At 43.2% G+C, this 20271-nt stretch overlaps 1 protein-coding gene across 15 annotated transcripts in view; it reads right to left on the bottom strand.

The window, feature by feature from the left end:
- The window catches only part of BAZ2B (bromodomain adjacent to zinc finger domain 2B), a 535524-nt gene that overhangs the window by 26428 nt on the left and 488825 nt on the right, over positions 1-20271 (bottom strand). For 11 of the 15 annotated variants that reach the window (XM_033946167.1, XM_033946164.1, XM_033946160.1 and 8 more), the window contains 3 exons: positions 17807-18117; positions 17267-17402; positions 3917-4063 (listed from right to left, as the gene is read on the bottom strand). In XM_033946167.1, the coding sequence (XP_033802058.1) occupies positions 3917-4063; positions 17267-17402; positions 17807-18117 (594 nt within the window). The remainder of the gene's footprint in view (positions 1-3916; positions 4064-17266; positions 17403-17806; positions 18118-20271) is intronic. The other 4 variants (XM_033946171.1, XM_033946173.1, XM_033946174.1 and 1 more) reach the window with 1 other exon arrangement.

Raw genomic sequence — 20271 nt, 5'->3', positions numbered from 1 at the left:
TCCCTCCTGCCCGTAATATAGTGTGGGGTGGGGGTAGGGTTCGCCGTGGCCAGGAGGGTTTGGGCTCCCTCCTGGCCCGATATTGTCGGGGAGTTGGGGAGTCGGCGGGGCAAGAGGGCTTGAGCTCCCTTTTGCCCCGATCGTGTCGAGGAGTTGGGGGGGCAAGAGGGCTTGAGCTCCCTCTTGCCCCGATCGTGTCGGGGGTGCCGCGGTTGGCTGGGGCAAGAGGGCTTGAGCTCCCTCTTGCCCCGATCGTGTCGGGGAGTCGGGACCGCCAAGAGGAAGCAGCAGGACATTGGTAGGAGCTTCTACATGATGGGGGGGGGGGGGGTCGGGAGGCTGTGGGGGTGTGAGCGGTCCTTCAGGGTGGGGGTGCGGGTGCGTGCGAGCGGTCCTTCGGGGTAGGGGTGCGAGCGGTCCTGCGGGGGGGGGGTGAATCGGACGTCGGGGGGGCATCAGGCTTTCAGGGTGGGGACAGGACTTCAAGGGGGAGAGGAGAGTCGGGGCGGGCGAAAGGAGAGTCGGGGTGGCCAGAGGAGAGTCGGGACGGGCGAAAGGAGAGTCGGGCAGCATGCGCGGTATACGGGTGTGTGCGGTATATAAAAATTTCTGTACATAAATTTGTGTTTTTCGCGTGCTATACCCGTGTGCGCGTTTTACACGGGTGCGCGTTATCTACGTGAAAATACGGTAAACCATATTCAATAAATATGTAAAGAAATCTCTGGAAACATTTAGGGGGGCATTTACAAACAGTACATGTTAATGCATACATTATTTTCCATAAGGCCAATTTATAAAATGAGCTCTGCATCAAATAGCTTGTGCTAAATCTGTTAAAGCAAATTAACAGTTAGTAAATCACCCTTGCCAGGTAAATCACATAGGGATAATTTTAGTAGACTGGCTAAACAGACATTCCAGCAGAGCAATGAGGCAGCCTTAGACTTTAGACGTCATATCAAAAATGCCCACCAAAGTTTGTGTCAAAAATAATGCTGACATCTATTTGTGTTTCCTATGCTATTCTGCACTTTGTTCTACCATTGGTCTATTACTGAATGAGATTATTTTCTTATTGGCTCATGTTTTACCCAGCATCCTTTTAAAAACATGGACCTCCTTTATATTCTTGCTGTCTTGGACAGGCCCATAACGTGTATTTTCATTTTCTGTGCACATTTCTCCCTCCTCTTTTGTAAAATATTTTTTTCTTTTCTACATAAGACTGTTACCATTTTTGGGTTTGTTTTGGTGAATATTATTTAAAATTTTCCAATGAATTCTTCTCTTATTCATGTGGAATTCATGAGTGGTATAGCCTTTATATTTTAAGTTTAGAGGGTAATTTTATAACATGGTGTATAGGCTATTAAGGTACATAAGTGCATATGTTGTGCCTACTGTATTTAACTTTGTAAATTACCGCAAGGAAAGCAGACACATAGAAGGCCATAATCAAAAGAAACATCTAAGTCCAATTTGGACTTAGGGCACTAGTCACCCAAAGTCAGCACTGGAAGAATGTTCATTCTTGAAAAGTACGTCTAAATTATTCTGTTTTTCAAATTCATTTGATCTTCCAGACTGCCGCTGTGTCTATCTTTATACCACATTCTTGACCAAAAATTTGTCCAAGTCTCAAACGCCTAGAACAAGACCTTTTGAATGTGGGAGGGATCAGTATTGTAATGGACTGGCCACCCAGACATGGCAACACTGCTGTGAAATTCACAAAAAGGGTGCCATATAAATATCTCGCCAGAACTACCTTATAGGTTATGGTGAGCCCCCACCAAAACACCCCCAAATCCCACAATACCCACCTGTCTACAACCCCAATAGCCCTTATGGGGGTTTTTTGGTGGTCACATTTTCCACCATGAATGTAGTGGTTAGAGTGGCTTATGAGTCTGAGTCCTCCTCTCTATGATTCATTAGCCCACCCCTCAAACTACTTAAGCCACCTCTGTGCAGCACTACTAGGCTTTCCTATGCTAGGTGCTGATATTCCAGAAGCAGGTATGTACATTTTTATTCTAACTTTGTGGGGATGCAATGGGATCAGTGAACACGGGGGGAGTGTGTGTGGGTCTTTACTTTGTCTCTGCAGTGTCTGGTCACTTTCAATACCTTTTGGGCACTTATACCTGTCTTTACATCTAACTCACAACATATAAGTTTCGCCTAAGCAATCTCGTCACCTTTCATTATCTCTGCAGGATGACTAAGTCTAGGTCGGCTTACACCCGCCCTACCCTCTCCTCCAAAAATACCCCTTTCAGCTCTGGGCACACAGTGGGATTCAGAGGTCTAAAATGTCCCTGGATACATCCAAAAAGCTGTTTCGATTATCAGCACTTGGACGACTTGTCTTTTAGATTGTCCAAGTGCCGACTTGGGCGGGTTTTTAGATGTATTTAAGTTTCAATGATGAGCCCCATACTGTATATTTATACCTACTCTCAGGCTTGTATAATTAAGTGCATGTACAGTTTGTGCCCATATGAACTGCTGCATATGCATATAATATGGTATTGTACATAATATGTGAATATCCCAATCCCACCCCTGCTCCATCAATTCTCCACCTCTGGGAATATCTACATATTTATCATATAAAAGTAGCTGCAATGATTTCTCTTTGCCTAATTTTATGCATGTATACCTCAGTCAATTTTATAACATTCAAATGCTCATGTCTTTATAAAATTACCTCCTATAAAAATTTTTCCATAAAGTCAATGAGTTCAGTATTGCTCTAAGGCAGGGGTAGGGAACTCCGGTCCTCGAGAGCCGTATTACAGTCGGGTTTTCAGGATTTCCCCAATGAATATGCATGAGATCTATTTGCATGCACTGCTTTCAATGCATATTCATTGGGGAAATCCTGAAAATCCGACTGGAATTCGGCTCTCGAGGACCGGAGTTCCCTACCCCTGCTCTAAGGTGAAGATTCTCAAACGTTGGTAAAATCTGACAGGCTGCTATTGCGGCTACTACTGTATTCAAAAGGCGAGTCATTCTTTAAAAAAATGTGCATGCAAATGAGGTTGCCAGAGAGTTGGGGAGGATCACTAAATCTGCATGTCTCGATCGCTGGTGATAGTGATTGGCACATGCACAGAATAAAAAATTTAAAAAGACCCCAAATTGAAGATCAGCAGGAGGAAAGTCCACTCCCTCCCATCGGCAACATCAAGAACCCCCCCCAGCAGCGGGAGGGTTGCCCACTCCCTCCTGCCACTGCCATAAAGCAACCTCCCCTGACACCCCCCAGGCATCAGGAGGGATGTCCACTCCCTCCCGCTGCCAAGCAACCTCCCCAACACCCCTCAGCAGTGGGAGAGATGCCCACTCCCTCCCCCCCAGCAGTGGGAGGTCTGCCTACTCCCTTCTGCCCCATGCCTCTGATGCCTGCCCCCACTCCCCCTTATCTTGTTTATGAAGGACGGCAGGAGGGATGTCCTCTACGTTCAGCCAGCAGGCCCGCCTCTACAAAATGGTGGGCCTTCCTATAGGAGGGGCTTTAAGCAACTAGGGTTAATCAGAGCCTTAGGCCCCTCCCCAGCACATCCCACAATGCAGCAGGGCGGGGAAGGCCTGCCATTTTGTAGAGTCAAAAAGGCTAGGACAGATCAGACCATCCAGAAAACTTTGTTCGCAAATGTAGGACAGCCAGGTTAGGGAATCACTTGGCGATAATAGAGAATCACCCGGTGTGCTCGTTTAAATATTAATGATCTCATTGTAATACATTTGCATGGCAGAGTCGGAGATTGCTAAGAAGCTCAGGAAAGACCACGGTAAGCCATTTTGATAATCCGCTGCTAAAATACATGAATGTTAAACCAGCTGGAACCAGTTTAGCGACCACGTTAAAGTTTTGAGAATCTTCCCCTAAGTTCACTATTACCTTTGCAATGCAGGCAGGGCAAAACCAATCACCCTCTGGTATTATTGTGATCTTGGGCCTATGGCAGTAAGTATGACAACCTTTGTCACAGCCATCACAAAGTAGCAGCAGTTCCTCATTATCTCCTTTTCGACATATTTGGCAGTACTGCAATAAATGGAAAAAGATTACAGTAAAGCAGATCAGATGATGAACTTATTCAAAAGAAAGTACAAAATTATAAGATATTATATTCATGTGGTATATTTTTTGTTGTATATGGAAGTGGGAGGGGGTGGGGGTTATATCTTTTTATTCTAATTGTTTGATATTTACTGTACACTTGTTGTGAATTATAAAATGAATAAAGAATTAAAAAACAAAAAAACAAAGTACTGTTCTCACAACATAAATATCAGATAACCCCCCCTTTTTTTTCAAACCGTGTTAGCATTTTTAATACTGGCCACTGTGGTAATAGTTCTGATGCTCATAGGAATTCTATGAGCATTGGAACTTCTACTGCTATGGCTGTGGTAAAAAATGCTAACGCGGTTTCATAAAAGAGGGGGAAAATTAACTAAACAAACCAATTATTCTAATTTAATAGGTTTGGAGCATCCTGATTTAAGAAAGCTCTATACCCTGATGAAACGTTTGTCAACTTGTCTGTTCTCTAATGTTTTCAATGTTGTTCATCCATCAACAGATCTTGATCCCTATTTTTCTTTTTATTTATAATTTTGAAACTTTATGTAAGCACAAAAGTACTTGTTTAAGAAATACAGAGAGTATTATTAAATTTGGAAATCCATTAACAAAGAAAATATATTCTCTTCCTTAGACCACAATAAGGGGAAATAAAGATGGAGAGTGAAAGAAAAAAACCAAGAAGTCATTAAACAGTAATAATCCAGGAATAGGTATTCAACTGAATTCTTCTACCAATCTCTACCAAATTATACATTTCCTGATGGAACAACTCAGATTTTCTTAATATTAATGAAGGCTCTCAGATGTACTGGCTCAAAGAAGATATACTTTTATACCTAGATATCTTATTATACATTTAAATGGATATGCCAACAAGAATGAGACTCCAAGCACAAATTTTCTCCCTCAATACTAAGAACTTCTTTCTTTTATTTTGTGTACTTTTAGTCGCCTCTCAATAAATCCATATTTTTTGACCACAGAATAAAACATGAGAATTTTGAAAATATAACTTCATAACTGCATTAAGGTTCTGCTCGAAAACAAAAGATACTAAAAATGTTGTGCAATTACTTCAGATAGTGAATCTTCCAATATTATTGACATATCCTGTACATTTTCATGCCCCTCCTGAGCTCGAACTCCAGTAGTCTGGGGGTCCTCCAAAGGTCTAGTGGGAACTGGTAAAAAATAGCTGAAGGGGAAAATTTCAATATTTCAATAAGATACTTTTTGAAGAGATTGAAAGGAGACAAACCCAGAGGCTCAGGAAAGTTCAAAACACGGAGGTTAAGTCTTCTATTATAATTCTCAATTTGGCCAATTTTCTGATGTAAAATTATCTGAATTATCCTTAATTAATGTTACTACATTTCTTCTAAGCTCTTTAATATCTTTTTGCGTCTGTTCAATACCATTAAGCCCTTGAATAGCTTTCTAGATCAGTGTTTTTCAACTGCCGGTCTGCAAAAATTTTCTGCTGGTCTGGTGAAATCAGGGGGGCCCAATGAACTCCGACGTTTTGCTTCCCAGCCTTCAACAGTGGTTTCCTCCCTCCCCGCAGCTCTCAGTATTTACCTGCAGCAGCGCCAGTGCAGTGATTCACTTAAGCAACCTTGGGACTTTTGCTGAGTTGAGGCCCGCCTCTGATGATGCAACTTCCTCTTTCCTCAGAGGCAGGCGCGATCCATCAAAGGACCCAAGGCTGCCTAAGTGAATCGCTGTACTGATACTACTGGCACTGCTGCAGGCAAGTACTGAGAGCTGCTGGGAGGAGAGGAAGCCACTGTTGGAGTCTGGGAAGCAAAAAGTCAGAGCTGCAGGCAAGTACTGAGAGCTGCTGGGAGGAAAGGGGAGGAAGCCACTGTTGGAGGCTGGGAAGCTGCTGGACAAAGGAAAATAAAGGGAGAGCTGCTACTGGACCTGGAGGGAGGGAGGAGAGATGCTGCTGGGAGGGGAGAGGAGGAAGCCACTGTTGGAAGCTAGGAAGCTGCTGGACAAAGGAAAATAAAGGGAGAGCTGCTACTGGACCTGGAGGGAGGGAGGGAGAAGGAGAGATGCTGCTGGGAGGGGAGGGGAGAGGAGGAAGCCACTGTTGGAGGCTAGGAAGCTGCTGGACAAAGGAAAATAAAGGGAGAGCTGCTACTGAACCTGGAGGGAGGGAGATGGAGAGATGCTGCTGGACTGTGGTGAGGGCAGTGGAGAAGGGGGCAGAGTGAATGAATTGGTGGACGAGGGATAGTGGACTCAGGGAGGGAGAGATGCTAACAACAGAAGAGAGCAAGGAAGGCATACAAGGGGGGCCTGGTCTCTGGGCAGAAAAGAATAGAGAGATGATGCCCAGAAAAAGCAGAGTTACTTACCGTAACAGGTGTTATCCAGGGAAAGCAGGCAGATATTCTCACACATGGGTGACATTGCCAACGGAGCCCCGGCACAGACACTTGAAAAGTGAATCGCAACTTTAAGGACTCCTTTAACTAAGCTGTGATAGCGTTTTTAGCGCATGCAGGATTTTAGCGCATGCTACGTGGCTAGAACTAACGCCAGCTCAATGCTGGCGTTAAGGGCTAGCACGTGCAGCATTTCAGCGCACGCGCCAAAACTGCTATTGCAGCTTAGTAAAAGGAGCCCTAAGTTTTAGAAAGTTTGCGATCAGCCTGCACTGCGCATGCACGTAGGTGCGCGGTCCCTCAGTTAAGATAAGCCAGCTAAGAAGCCAACCAGGGGAGGTGGGAGGGTTGTAAGAATATCTGCCTGTTGTCCCTGGATAACACCTGTTACGGTAAGTAACTATGCTTTATCCAAGGACAAGCAGGTAGCATATTCTTACACATGGGTGACCTCCAAGCTAACTAGAATGGGATGGTGGGAGAGTTGGCATTCAAGAGAATAAATTTTGTAAGACTGACTGGCTGAAGTGCCCATCCTGTCTGGAAAAAGACTCCAGACAATAATGCGAGGTGAATGTATGAACTGAGGTCCAGGTGGCAGCTTTACAGATTTCCTCAATAGAAGTAGATCTAAGGAAAGCTACAGAAGCTCCCATAGCTCATACTTTGTGATCTGTGACACGACTTTCCAGGTGAAGTCCAGTCTGAGCATAACAGAACGATATACAGGTAGCTACCCAGTTGGAAATCGTTCTCTTGGAAACAGTATGCCCCAACTCGTTAGGATCAAATGAGACGAAAAGTTGGCGAGATGTTCTATGTGGCTTTGTCTTGTCGATGTAATAGGCCAAAGCACGTTTACAGTCCAGAGAATGCAGCGCCATTTCTCCAGCATGAGAATGAGGCTTAGGGAAAAAAACTGGGAAAAAAGTCATTCGACTGATTGAGATGAAACTCTGTGACAACTTTTGGATGTGTGCGTAGAACCACTTTATCATGGTGAAAAACTGTGAAGGGTTGATCTGCCACCAACGCTTGTAACTCAGTGACTCTCCTGGCAGAAGTGAGTGAGATAAGAAAAACAACTTTCTAGGTAAGAAACTTGAGATGTGCTGAGGCCATTGGTTCAAATGGTGGCTTCATCAACCTGGAAAGAACTACATTAAGATCCCAGACTACAGGAGGAGGTCTGAGAGGTGGTTTCTTTTTTTTTTTTTTTTTTAAATCTTTTTATTGAAAAGTGGTAAAGAGAACGCATACAGGGAATTCACAATAATCAGTAAAATACAAGCAAGAAGTGATGCGCCACTCTCCATTCACCAACTTTTTGAAATATAATCACAGTCTAACATTGTCACAACCCTAGCCTGAAAGCTAAGTTTGTTCCAGATAAAGCTCCTCATAACCCTAGCCTTACCCTGAAAAGGGCTAACCAGTGTGACAGGTTAAGCTCAGACAGCCAGATAGGGTCTGAGTTCCAATTGAACTGTCATGTTACAGAACCCTGGGGAGGGAAAGATGAGTGGGAGAACAGCCTGGAGCAGCAGGAGGTGCCTTACAAAAAAGGACAGCCTAAGAAGCAGGCTCAAAGCTCAGGTAATGCACAGCTGCTGGGTCTAATTAAAGCTCAAAGGAAAACCCAGCAGAGACAACAAGCAGCCGTTCCCCCTTTCAGGTCAGGGCGTGGTCAGCTGAATGCTTTAGAAGCTGAACTGAGAAAGGCTAAGGCAGTCTACCCTGGGCCAGCCCAGGAAGGAGGCTCGCGGGACTACGCTCCTGAGTCTACACAAAGCCAGGACATTGAAATGTTGGATGTAGCTCCTGTCCCTGAAGCCAGCCAGACAGCTAGCCCGGATGCCATGGAGTTTATGGACACTGCCATGGAACCGGAAGAAATATTCATGGATGAAAGCTAAGTGAAATTGCTTGACCTTTTTTGTATGCTTTGAATCTTGAAGTTTTCTTTTTGAACTGTCTGGAAGCACAAGTCTGGGACCAAGTGAGCTATGCTAGGCTCACCGCTGCAGAGGTGCCTGATTTTTGGACATTGAATGTAGTGTGGTTTTTTTCCTTGGCATTTTTACTTTTTGCCTTTTTTGTTGCTGTTTGCTTGGGACTTGATTGCTGAAGGTGTGAAGGTAGTGGGGAGAATCCACGCAAGATCCTCAGGGTGGGATTGTGGGGCCAATTGTGGCAAATGTATTTAAAGTGGATTCAGCTACTCCCTTCCCCCACCCACCTGTTAGGTTGGTTGGGCAAGGCCTGTTACAAGCCAGGCCTGGACAACACATTCTACAAGGGTTTAAGCAACACCTTGAATGACTCTGATAAAACTGACAAGTTTTGGTAGCCTTATTTTTGCCCTTCTTAGACTGTGGGATTGATAGGGCAGTGCTGCTATGAACTATTTGATCACTTACCTGTTTGTACCTGCAAGGAAGGTGTGGGCTATGTTTTAGAAGCCCGGATTTTATGTTCATGTTTCCTTTTGGAGTTCAAAGACTTAACTCTGGCAAAGTGCTACTTAAGCAATAAAGTGAGACTCAAGTTTGGTAAAACTTTATTGTTCCTGACAAACTGTTTTTTTTCCTTTATTCTACTGATAAGTACCAGCAGGACCTCCAACTTCTTCTGGAGGCACGTCGAGGTCGGTCGTTACTGAGCGTTGACCGGGGGCCAGCACCACAACATGCTAGCCCCCACACTCCACCGTCCCTCTGATACGGGCATAGCTAACATTCAAACAACCCAGTCATACTTCCCAAACTCCTCATCCAACCCCCCCTATTGGTCCCTCCCTTCCCAAAGCTCGACTCCAACAAGTGCAGTGGCAGGTCATGAGGCAAGGTCATGACTCCCTCCAGTTACCTAGTGGCAAGTAAGAAAATGGGTCCAAAGAGCAACATAGCTTTTTCTGTCAGGGTGCAGTGAGGCCCCATATACCTGAATCTCAAAGCCTGCCAACTCCTGCATGCGCACCTCCCATTGCTGGATAGATGGCGTTTTGTCCGAAATCCAGTGGGTCAGGATGACTTTCTTGAGCAGTACTATGGAGTTATACAGAAAGCGCTGTTGGGGTGCAGAAAACCCCTGTACCATCAGAGGGCCCTGAGTCCCCAAGAGTAGAGTACCATAATCCCATTCCACCTCCCAACCTAGAACAATATCCAATGTCTGCAAGACTCCCCTCCAAACGTGCAGAGCTGTACACACCAAGAAGGAATGCACATAGGTACCAGGCTGACATTTACACTTGATACATGTGTCATGTTCCCAAATACCCATCTGAGCTCCCTCTGCCTAGTGATATAGTATCTGTGTAAAAGCTTAAATTGAGTTTCCTGGAGATCAGCGGATTTCACAAAGTCATAAAGGGTGGTAAATAAGTCCTCGAGCCTCTGAGATATGTGTTTTGGATTCTTGTCCACTGGAAATTATGAAATCAGCTCCATTAGATTTTAAACTGAATTTGTTGAATTATCTGATTGATAATTTAAAGAATGGAAAATTCCTCACTAATAATGGTCATATTATAATAACTCCAATCCCAACCCCCCCCCAAAGAATCATTAGCATTAATCACTAATTATAGACCAGTAGCATCCATTCCATTTTTTGTAAAAATTATGGGAGGATTAATCCATTCTTAACTAATGGAATATCTTGATCAATTTTCTCTCTTGCATGAATCTCAATCTGGTTTTAGACCTTTATTTAGTACCGAGACAGTAATTGCCGCTATTTTTGACAATTTACGTTCTTTGTTTAGTAAAGATCTTAATGCCTTGATCATGCAATTTGATATGAGTTATGCATTTGATTTAGTGGACCATGGGAAATTGCTGCAGTGTTTGGATGCTATTGGTGTTTTTTTTCTTTATAAATTTTCAAGTTACATATCAAGTATACACTTGTACAGATAGTTGATTAGACAGAATATTGTTTTCTCAAAGTATAAAACATTTTACACCTTGATATTCCTTAATACATGAAAATAAGAAAAAAAATGAAATAATAATTTTAACTAACTCAAGTACTCCAATTTGGATCCAAGATTACAAATAAGCAAGAAAAAAAGAGGAACAAATTAAATCAATAGGAATATGCTATACATAATGCTGAGGTAGGAGTAACTTCTTTAAACTATAGAGCAATTGATGTTCTGCCATCTATTCGGGACAAAGCCAAGAAAGCGGTTAGCTGTTGAGGTTCAAAAAAGACATATTTAACTGAGCGATGGCAAATAATACACTTGCAAGGTATCTCAAGTAAAATGTTGACCCCAACAAAGTAACCCCTGGTCTCAAAAGAAGAAACTCTCGACGGCGTTTTTGAGTTTCTCTGGAGAAATCAGGAAACATTTGAATTTTAAGTCCAAGAAAATCTTTCTGTTTATTTTTAAAGAAAAGCCTCAATAACCAAATTTTTTCAATTGAAAGAACTATAGTCAATATCAATGTGGAGGGTGTTACCATATCCTTATCAGATGTTTCCAAAATTTCCGATACATTCAACATTGCTTGGTCAGATTTTTTCACTGATTGAGGCCTATGTTTATTCGGCTAATAGTACACTTGAGAAAATGGAGGCAATGTTTCTTCCAGAAATTATAGAATTTCTACCAGGTATCTCCTAAGCATTTGCCTAGGGGTTACCATTGACAGTCTAGGAAAATTAATAAGTCTCAGGTTATTATTTCGTGAGTTATTCTCAAGCATTTCTAATTTCCTTCTAAGATTTACATTGTCCTTGATTAGGGCCTCTTGTAATTGTTTAGACCCTAATAAATCTTGATCAAGCCTTTGAATAGATGTTTTTGAAACAATCAGATCTTCTTTTAAGTCCTTGAGCTCTTTAGTATGTTGAATCAATTTATTCTCTATGTATTGGAATTTGGGGCTAATAGTTTTAGCAAAATTAGCCATTAAATCCCAAAGGGATTCAAGAGTTACCTGAGCGGGCTTCTCCCAAATAGGAAACTTTTGTTGAGTGTAGAAATTCTTACCCTCTGAGGAATTTCCCTGGTTTTGCCCTGTCTGGTATGTTCCTCCTCCGGTTGTTGAACAAGCCCTTGATTCTTCAGCAGAAACTCCCTGGACTGGGAGCTCTGCCTCCATGCTCTCCATAGTGATATGAGCTGCCTCAGGGGAAAGGACCGCCCCAACTCCGGGGTTGCCTCGTCCCTTGGAGAACTGGTGATCTAGGGCTGCAGGGGTAGTGCTCGGTCATCTGGACTGAAGGTGGTATCCAGCCCAAGAGGTACATCTCCAGTCTTGCCCATTCCCGGTGCCCTCAGCGGGCTAACATTAGATGGCTGGGTTGTAACCCCTTGCATCCGCCACAGTGGATCTTCAATGCCAGTAGCGCTCCTGTCTCTCCTCTTCAGCACAGAAGAAGAAATCAAGCTGCAAAAACCTCCGAAAAAGAAAAAACAAGCAGAAAAGCAGAGCGGCACGGTGCGTACTTCTCAGCACGTCTTGGATCTTCACCCTTCAACATCTGGATGCTATTGGTATTAGAGGAGAGGTGTTAGAATAGTTTCGGGGCTTTCTCATGTCTCACACTATCAAGTTCGTTTCAATAATGATCTTTCAGGTATTTGGAATAATTCATCTGGCATTCCGCAAGGTTCACCATTGTCCCTATTGCTCTTTAACGTTTATATGTCATCATTAGATGCGCAATTGTCCAGCTGGGTATAAAGCTGTTTAGTTATGCAGATGATTTTACGATCATTATTCCATTTGCTATTTCTTTTTTTAAAGTTATTCCTAAAGCAACAGAAGTATTAGGTCTAATGGAGCAATGGATGACTGAATTTAGACTGAAGCTTAACTCAGAAAAAATGAAGTTTTTTGTAGATTCACTGCGCCCATTTGATACTAAAATATCATTGCGTATAAATAAATTCAGCTATCCTATTCAATCTACCATTAAGGTTTTGGGAATAATACTGGACCAGGACTTGACTATGAAGAATCAGGTGGACTCTTTGGTCAGAAAGGGTTTCTTTATTCTTTGGAAGCTTTGGTCCGTTAGGGCGTATTTGATGTTTCATCATTTAGAGTTTTGGTACAGTCTCTTATACTAAGCCAGCTTGATTATTGCAATATGGCCTATTTGGCAATTTCCCAGAAGAATATGCAACGATTGCGAATAGTATAAATGCGGCGGTCAGGCTTATTTTTAGGTTGAAGAAATATGATCACGTAACACCCTCCTATCGAGTACTGCATTGGCTGCCAATGGAGGTGCGGGTGAAGTTTAACTTTGGTTGCTTCTGTTTTAAGGCTTCGTTTGGTTTAGCTCCCAAATATATAATTGAGCTTTTCTCTTTTGCAACCAACAGACATAAGAGAAACTCACATCTGAATTTTGTTTTTCCGCCTGTTAGAGGATGTAAACTTAAAAAAACATCATCAAAATCTTTTTTCATATCAAGCAGCGTTATGGGGTAAGGATTTAGAATAATTGCTTCTGCTTACTGACATTTATGGGGAATTTAGGAGACATCTAAAAACATATCTGTTTTCGAAGTATTTAGGCAGCTAATTCGTAAAAATTTTATTATGCACTATTTTGATCATTTTAGTGCCTGTAATTATTGGCTTTTAACTTTTTTAGTTCTATTCAACTTCTTTTATTGTTTTTTTAAACTATTGTAAACTGCATAGAACTTTATGGCCTTGCGGTATATAAACTGATTATTATTATTATATCCAAGCCAAGTTCTAACTGCCAAATCTCCCGAAGTTGGAAAAGATGGGAGCACCTGGGTACCCTCTTAAGGAGTTTATACCAATGAGATAAAGAATTGAGAGAAGTTGGGGGTCTTAGCAAAGGCAAAGTCCAAAGTCCCACTCCCGCCTAAATCAACAGGGCATGCTCTCCTAGTGCTCCAATAGTGGCAGGCCTGAAGATAGGAGAACCCATGACGAGGCAGCAGTCCCCAACGCTCCCGGACCTGAGAAAAGGATGGGAATGTGCCAAGCGACAACTGTAAAACATGCAGTAACATTGTGCACCCTCTATCCGCCCACTCTCGGAACACAGATCTGTCCCATCCCGGTAAAAAATTAAAGTTACCTTCAAAAAATAGAAAAGAAGAGAAGTCTGGGCTAAGGCCCTGCCTGCACCTCCACCAGTGCCAAGCCTTTCGGAAAGGCGCAATAAACTGAAATTTGTCCTTATATTTAAGTGCCCGGCCCTCTTGAGCATTCAACATATTAAGAAATTTGAAAGAACTCCAGTTGTCAAGCCATCCCGGAGGGAAAAAATGAGCCCTACCTGTGAACCCCTCATGGATCCACCGCATCAAGGCCGCCACATTGTAGAGGCGAAGGTCAGGAACATTGAGACTGTTCGCTCATCAATTTGGCCAGACTAATAAGGGGAGCCTTCGCTTTCCAAAGAAAATGAGTGATTATGGTCTTAAATCGTTGTTCATCTCTGCGTAGCAGCCACAATGGGATGGTTTGCAGAGGATATAATAGTTTAGGGAGCATGATCATTTTAAGCAGTGCTACTTTGCCCAACAATGAGATCGGCAAGTTCTGCCACGCAGAGCATAATTTTTCAATCTTCTCCAAATTTTGTACTATATTGACATTATAGATGACTGCAGGATTGGTGCTTAGGAAAATGCCCAAGTATCTCATAGGTTTCCAGGTTGGGAGAATAGGTAGCTGCGCATGCCAAAGTTCTGGCGGTCCCCCAGCCAGGAGCAATAATTTGGATTTACTGCAATTGATCTGCAACCCCAAAATGTTCCCAAATGCCCCCACCAAATCCAATGCCACAGCTAAATGCACTTGCACTTGGTCGAGATACAAAAGTATATTGTCTGCGAAAAGGCTGATTTTGCATTAGGTGCCGAGTCCCCACCTGCCAAATTTTGATAGCTAGAGGTTCCATAGCAAGCAAAAATAACAACGGCGAAAGAGGACAGCCTTGACGAGTGTCCCTTTCTAGAAGAAAACTATCCAGCAAGGTGCCATTCACCAACAACCTGGCTCGCGCCAGAGGGTTTAAGCCGTGTAGCGCCCTTCCTCTTCCCCATTGAGCGCAGAGAAAATGTCCTGAGCAGCCAAAGCTGCAAAAACAGAATTGGCTCCAGAGATCAAGCAGGGACAAAAAGTCATCAGAGAGGGACTCGGCCAGCTTCGGGAGGAACGCCAGAATCTCTAGCGAACCTCAGTATGGATTGAGCTTCCCTTAGCCCGATCGAATTTCAGGCTCCTCTTCAGCCCAGGAGAGAAAGCTATGTGGAAGGGAAGGCATTCCTACAGACCCGGAGAGAGGGAGAGACCCAAAGGAGCAGTGGGAGCCGAGGTGTTGGGAGGTGAGACTCTCACTGTAGCCAATTCGTTAGCACCATACACAGAAGCTGGTAAGAACTCAATTTCTGCTCCTACCCTGTTTTCCTGAAAATAAGATCTATCCCAAAAATAAGCCCTAGCATGATTTTTAAAGATGCTCCTAATATAAGCCCTACCAGAAAAATAAGCCCTAGTTAAGATCAACCCCCGAAGCCTCCCCCTCCCCCGAATGTCCCTGACTCCATCCCTGCTCAATTCGCCAAAAAAATCGGACTCAATTCAGCAACCCCTACCCCAGTAAGACCTGACATACCTGTGCTCCAAGGCCTCCTAAAGCAGCAGCGGTGGCAACACTCTGAATGGATGCTTCATGGCCTTCACCGCTGGGGCCTTTCTTCCGCTATTTTGAGAGGCCTCAGAGCAGAGGTATGTCAGTCTCACAGTGAGAGGGTTGGTGGGGTTCTGCTGCACAAGGGGATGGATGAGAGGGACAGAAAGATGCTGCACATGGGGGGGGGGGGGAAGGAAAGAGGAAGAATTGGGGTAGAGGAAAGGAAGGGAGAGATGATTGTTGTTGCACATGAAAAAAATAAGACATCCCCCCAAAATAAGTCCTAATGCATTTTTTGGACCCATAATTAATATGACACTGTCTTATTTTCAGGGAAACACAGAATTAGCCATCAATTTGAAGAGATAATTAAGCCTGCAACAGTTAGTTTAGACGCTCTGTGGGAAGCCATTGTGATAATGGACCTCTAACCTCAAAAAGGCAGTCCAATGCTACATTTAGATAGTGACACTATCAGTTCTCAGGTAAAAGAGCATGGACTTAAATTAAGAGAACAAGGTGAAAAATTACAGCAGCATCAACTCACTTAAATCACTGGAACTGGAGACCATTAAAGAGAGATCTTTCATTCACCAGGATGTTTGAAAAAAACACCCAATTGGGCAGGAAAATCTAATCGAATTGAAAAAACAATTCAATAGGCTGAATTGAAGCGAATCAAAAATTTTTCCCTGAATCGGATAGCACTAGTACACACAGTTCCTTCCACTGTAATTCTAACCTCAGGATCCACATTGGATATCAACAAGATGTTCAAGGTCCTTGGAGTTATACTCAACTCCACCCTATCATATGAATTTCTAGTACAGTATCCAACTTAAGAAATAAAACCTTCTACAATATGAAAAGACTAAGACTAATCCGACTCTTTTTTCAAGAGTGCCACTTTCCTGTACTAATGCAAATACTTATACTGTCACAGCTGGATTACTGTAACTAGCTAAATCTGAGAGAAGAGACCTTGACTCCATCAGTCAGTCCTTCAAATGCTGAGATCTTTCAGCTGCCAATTGGACCGAAGTTGGACAGATCCTTAACCCCAGTGGAACCCTATGTGTGAAGGAGGGGAGGCGAAATTACAGCTGGCACCCTGAAAAGCCCCGCTGAGCCCCCTGCAGATGCCTAACTGCTTGTGCTCAAGCCCCTGAGAATCAGTAGGTGAGTTAAGCAACTAGGGATAGGGACCCTGAGCTCTATACAGTTTTCTGTTGGCTGGTCAAAGAGTTCCCCAAGGGATTAGCTGCAGACCCAAATTTGCTTCTTCTCCAGGCAGGCAGAGCTTTTCCCTTGTACTGGGGAGCTCTCATACACCAAAAGCCGCAAATAAAACACAAAAAACACCAAAAATAATAAGAACATAAGAACATAAGCAGTGCCTCCGCCGGGTCAGACCACAGGTCCATCCTGCCCAGCAGTCCGCTCTCGCGGCGGCCCAAACAGGTCACGACCTGTCAGAATCATCAGAAGGGGCTCCCTTGCCACCTTGGCTTCCCATTTAAGTCCTGCCTTCCTATCGAAGCCCTAGCCCTCCGGTCTTTCACATGCACGACCTGGTTGGTTTTTACTCATTACCTGGTTAACTTTCTATACTTGTGTTACATCCCAGCTCCTCCTTCAGTATCCCATGATCCCTTTATCCCTCAGGAATCCGTCCAATCCCTGTTTGAATCCCTGGACCGTACTCTGCCTGATCACTTCCTCCGGTAATGCATTCCAAGTGTCCACGACCCTCTGGGTGAAAAAAAACTTCCTTGCGTTTGTTTTGAACCTATCTCCCTTCAGTTTCTCAGAATGCCCCCTGTACAGAGCAGACCAAAAAAACATCTTCCAGCTTATGTGCAAAAAGAAAACTGAAGGGGGCAGCAGAGACCTCTGGAGGAGGTGGAATTTAAAACCTGGAGTGGATTACTTCTGCATGGCTCACAGGCATGGGGAGAATATCTTACTGTCCAGAGTGTCTATTGCACTGGAAAGTTACTTTACACCAAAGGTATTGTAAATTCAGACAACTCAAAGATGAATAAATGAGATCAAATAATTTTGTTACATGTGTTAACTGTACATGAAAGAGCAAATTCTTAAAATGAAAACTTACAACTTTCATAATAGACTTTTCCCATGCTATTGATTTCTGTAACTGCTGAAGGCAGAGAGCTACTTGTGCAGCACTACGAGCTTCTGATAATGCCTTCCTCCATACCCTCAGCCCTGGAGCAATATCCTCTTCAATTCTGCATTGAGATTTAAGATAAATTAGTGCATATTTGAATTTGTTGAATTTTTTCTCTGAATTGCAATAATTTTAAGTGAGGAACAATTATCACATTGAAAGCCAAGCAATGACAAAAACATGTATGCAGCCAATAAGAACACATTTTAAGCAACTAAATTTGATGTAGTGCGCAGATTGTGGCTAAGTGCCTCAAAGCTTAGTCATGACCAAGTAAATGTAAGATAACTTTGCAGAATTATCAACATATATAACAAAATTCATCTTTACAAAGCACCATGCATAATAACATGATCCATAAGGATCATAGACATACAACAGGATACATAGATAACAGGCAATAGAAAATAGGTTCCAATTAGCAAAGAAGCACAATAATTTTTGAAGTTAATCTCAATGACCTACCCGTCACCATCACCACTAATAGATGGTGCAGGAGCAGGGACAGTAACTGTGCCCACATTATCCAGTTTGATCTGAATGGTGGTACTTAAGGGGCTCTTCAGATACCTTCGCTCTATGTTCCTCTCCAATTCAGTCAGTCTGGTTACAGCTATATCTAGAGGGTTGTCACTCTTCCGTTGTACAGCACTGGCATTGACGTCTCCTTCTACGGTATGTTCACCATCATATTCCATGTGCAATTTAGAAACTGATTTATGTTCATAATATACGAGATCTTCCCTTTCTGAGGCAAGCTCTGGACACATCCAGCCCTACATATTAATAGAAAGGTTTAAACATGTTTTTCCTTCTTTAATTGCTTTTTTTGTGCATGCATGGATAGTTTTATTGTAATAACTTCAATCACAATATTCTGCTAGTATCTTCAGCAGACCCTTGAAGTCAGAAAGACATTTTAGTCCTTCCCTCTTAACTGATCTACTTCTTTTAATTTAATTTACATATTTATATTCCGCTTAATTGCAAAGTTCCAAGCAGGATATAAATGAAACAAATGAAAAAAGAGATTAGGTTCTTACCTTACTAATATCTTTTCCAGTAGATAGCTGTGTCATTCCGGACAAGTGGGTAATCTCCCCCAGACTGTGAGCTTCTGCATAAGGAATCCACTCCAGATTTTTTCTCTACCTCTCCTACTTCAAAGAGAGCTCTACTGCCATCTACAGTTAGTCCCCAAGCAAGTAAGAGCTCTTCAGAAATTAGGTGAAGTAGGGAAAAGGGAAACCATCCCCAACAACTAAGATAAGAACTGAGAACAATCAGACATCAAAAAATGCCAACATAAGCATCAGAGAAACTCAGTTAATACCCCTACTGATGCTAGAAATAAAATGTTCTTCAGGGCCCAAAGGGCTGACTGATATCCAAGCTACAGACTTGGAGAATAATAAATGGAATGAAACAATAGACTGGCGCAGGAATGATAGGGTGGGGGTCCAGAATGACACACCAATCTACTGGAAAGATATTAGTAAGGTAAGAACCTAATCTCTTTTTCCAGTACAATAGGTGTATCATTCTGGATAAGCAGGATGTATAAAGCAGTCCTAGAAAGCTAGGGCAGGATGACTATGTCAGCACATAGCATTGAGGATCCAAAGGCAGTGTCCTCCCTTGCCGTAACATCCACTCCGTAAAACTCAGCGAATGTATGCAGGGTGGACCAAGTCGCCACCCTACAAATCTCCACTGGAGAAACTGCCCTAGCTTCCGCCCATAACAAAGCTACACTTCTGGTTGAATGTACCCGCACAGAAACAGAAGACTATTTCCCACAAAAAATATATGGTGATGAAATGGCTCCTTGGGTCCATCTGGAGACTGTGGCCTTGGAAGATGATATCCCTCACTTAGCAAGATTAATCAGCACATAAAGATGGTCAGAGAGCCTAAACTCCTTGGTGACCTCCAGATATTAAAAAAAAGTGCTCTTCTCACATCCAATTTCTTTGGAATCTGGTCCTGTTTCCTGGAGCCTGTGTACTGAAATTCTGGCAAGCAAACTTTCTGATTGACATGAAACGCCAAAACAACCTTCGGTAGGTAGGAAGGAACGGTGCGCAAGGAGACACCAGTGTCAGAGATTTTAAGGAAAAGCTGGAGTTCTGAGACCCGTCTCGCTGAGGTCACTGCTACCAGAAAAACTGTCTTGAGCATCAAATCCAACAGCAGTGCCTCCTTCAGCAGTTTGAATGTGGCTTGCCTGAGATCCCATGAAGGGAATGGGGCATAAGAACATAAGAACCAACCAGCATGGTTTCAGTAAAGGCAGATCTTGCCTGACGAACTTGCTGCACTTCTTTGAGGGAGTAAACAGATGGATAGACAAGGTCAACCCAGTCGACATTGTATATCTGGATTTTCTGAAGGTGTTTGACAAAGTTCCACATGAATGACTACTTCGTAAAATTGCATACCATGGAATCGAGGGTGAAATATTCACATGGATTAAAAACTGGCTGGAGCATAGGAAACAGAGAGTGGGGGGGGGGGGGGGGTAAATGGACAATTCTCAGACTGGAAGAGCATCACCAGTGGGGTGCTGCAGGGCTTGGTGCTTGGACCCGTGCTCTTCAACATCTTTATAAACGATCTGGACATTGGTATGACGAATGAGGTGATTAAATTTGCGGACAATGTGAAGTTATTCAGAGTAGTGAAGACACAGGGGGATTGCGAAGATCTGCAATGTGACATAATCAAGCTCGAGAAATGAGCATCAACATGGCAAATGAGGTTCAATGTGGATAAGTGCAAAGTGATGCATGTCGGGAACAAAAATCTCATGCACGAATACAGGATGTCTGGGGTGGTACTTGGAGAGACCTCCCAGGAAAGGGACTTGGGAGTTCTGATCGACAAGTCCTTGAAGTCATCTGCACAATGTGCTGCGGCGGTGAAGAGGG

This window comes from Geotrypetes seraphini, chromosome 5 (genome assembly GCF_902459505.1).
Source record: "Geotrypetes seraphini chromosome 5, aGeoSer1.1, whole genome shotgun sequence".
Classification (NCBI taxonomy): domain Eukaryota; kingdom Metazoa; phylum Chordata; class Amphibia; order Gymnophiona; family Dermophiidae; genus Geotrypetes; species Geotrypetes seraphini.
This window is presented reverse-complemented; position numbering and strand designations above follow the sequence as displayed.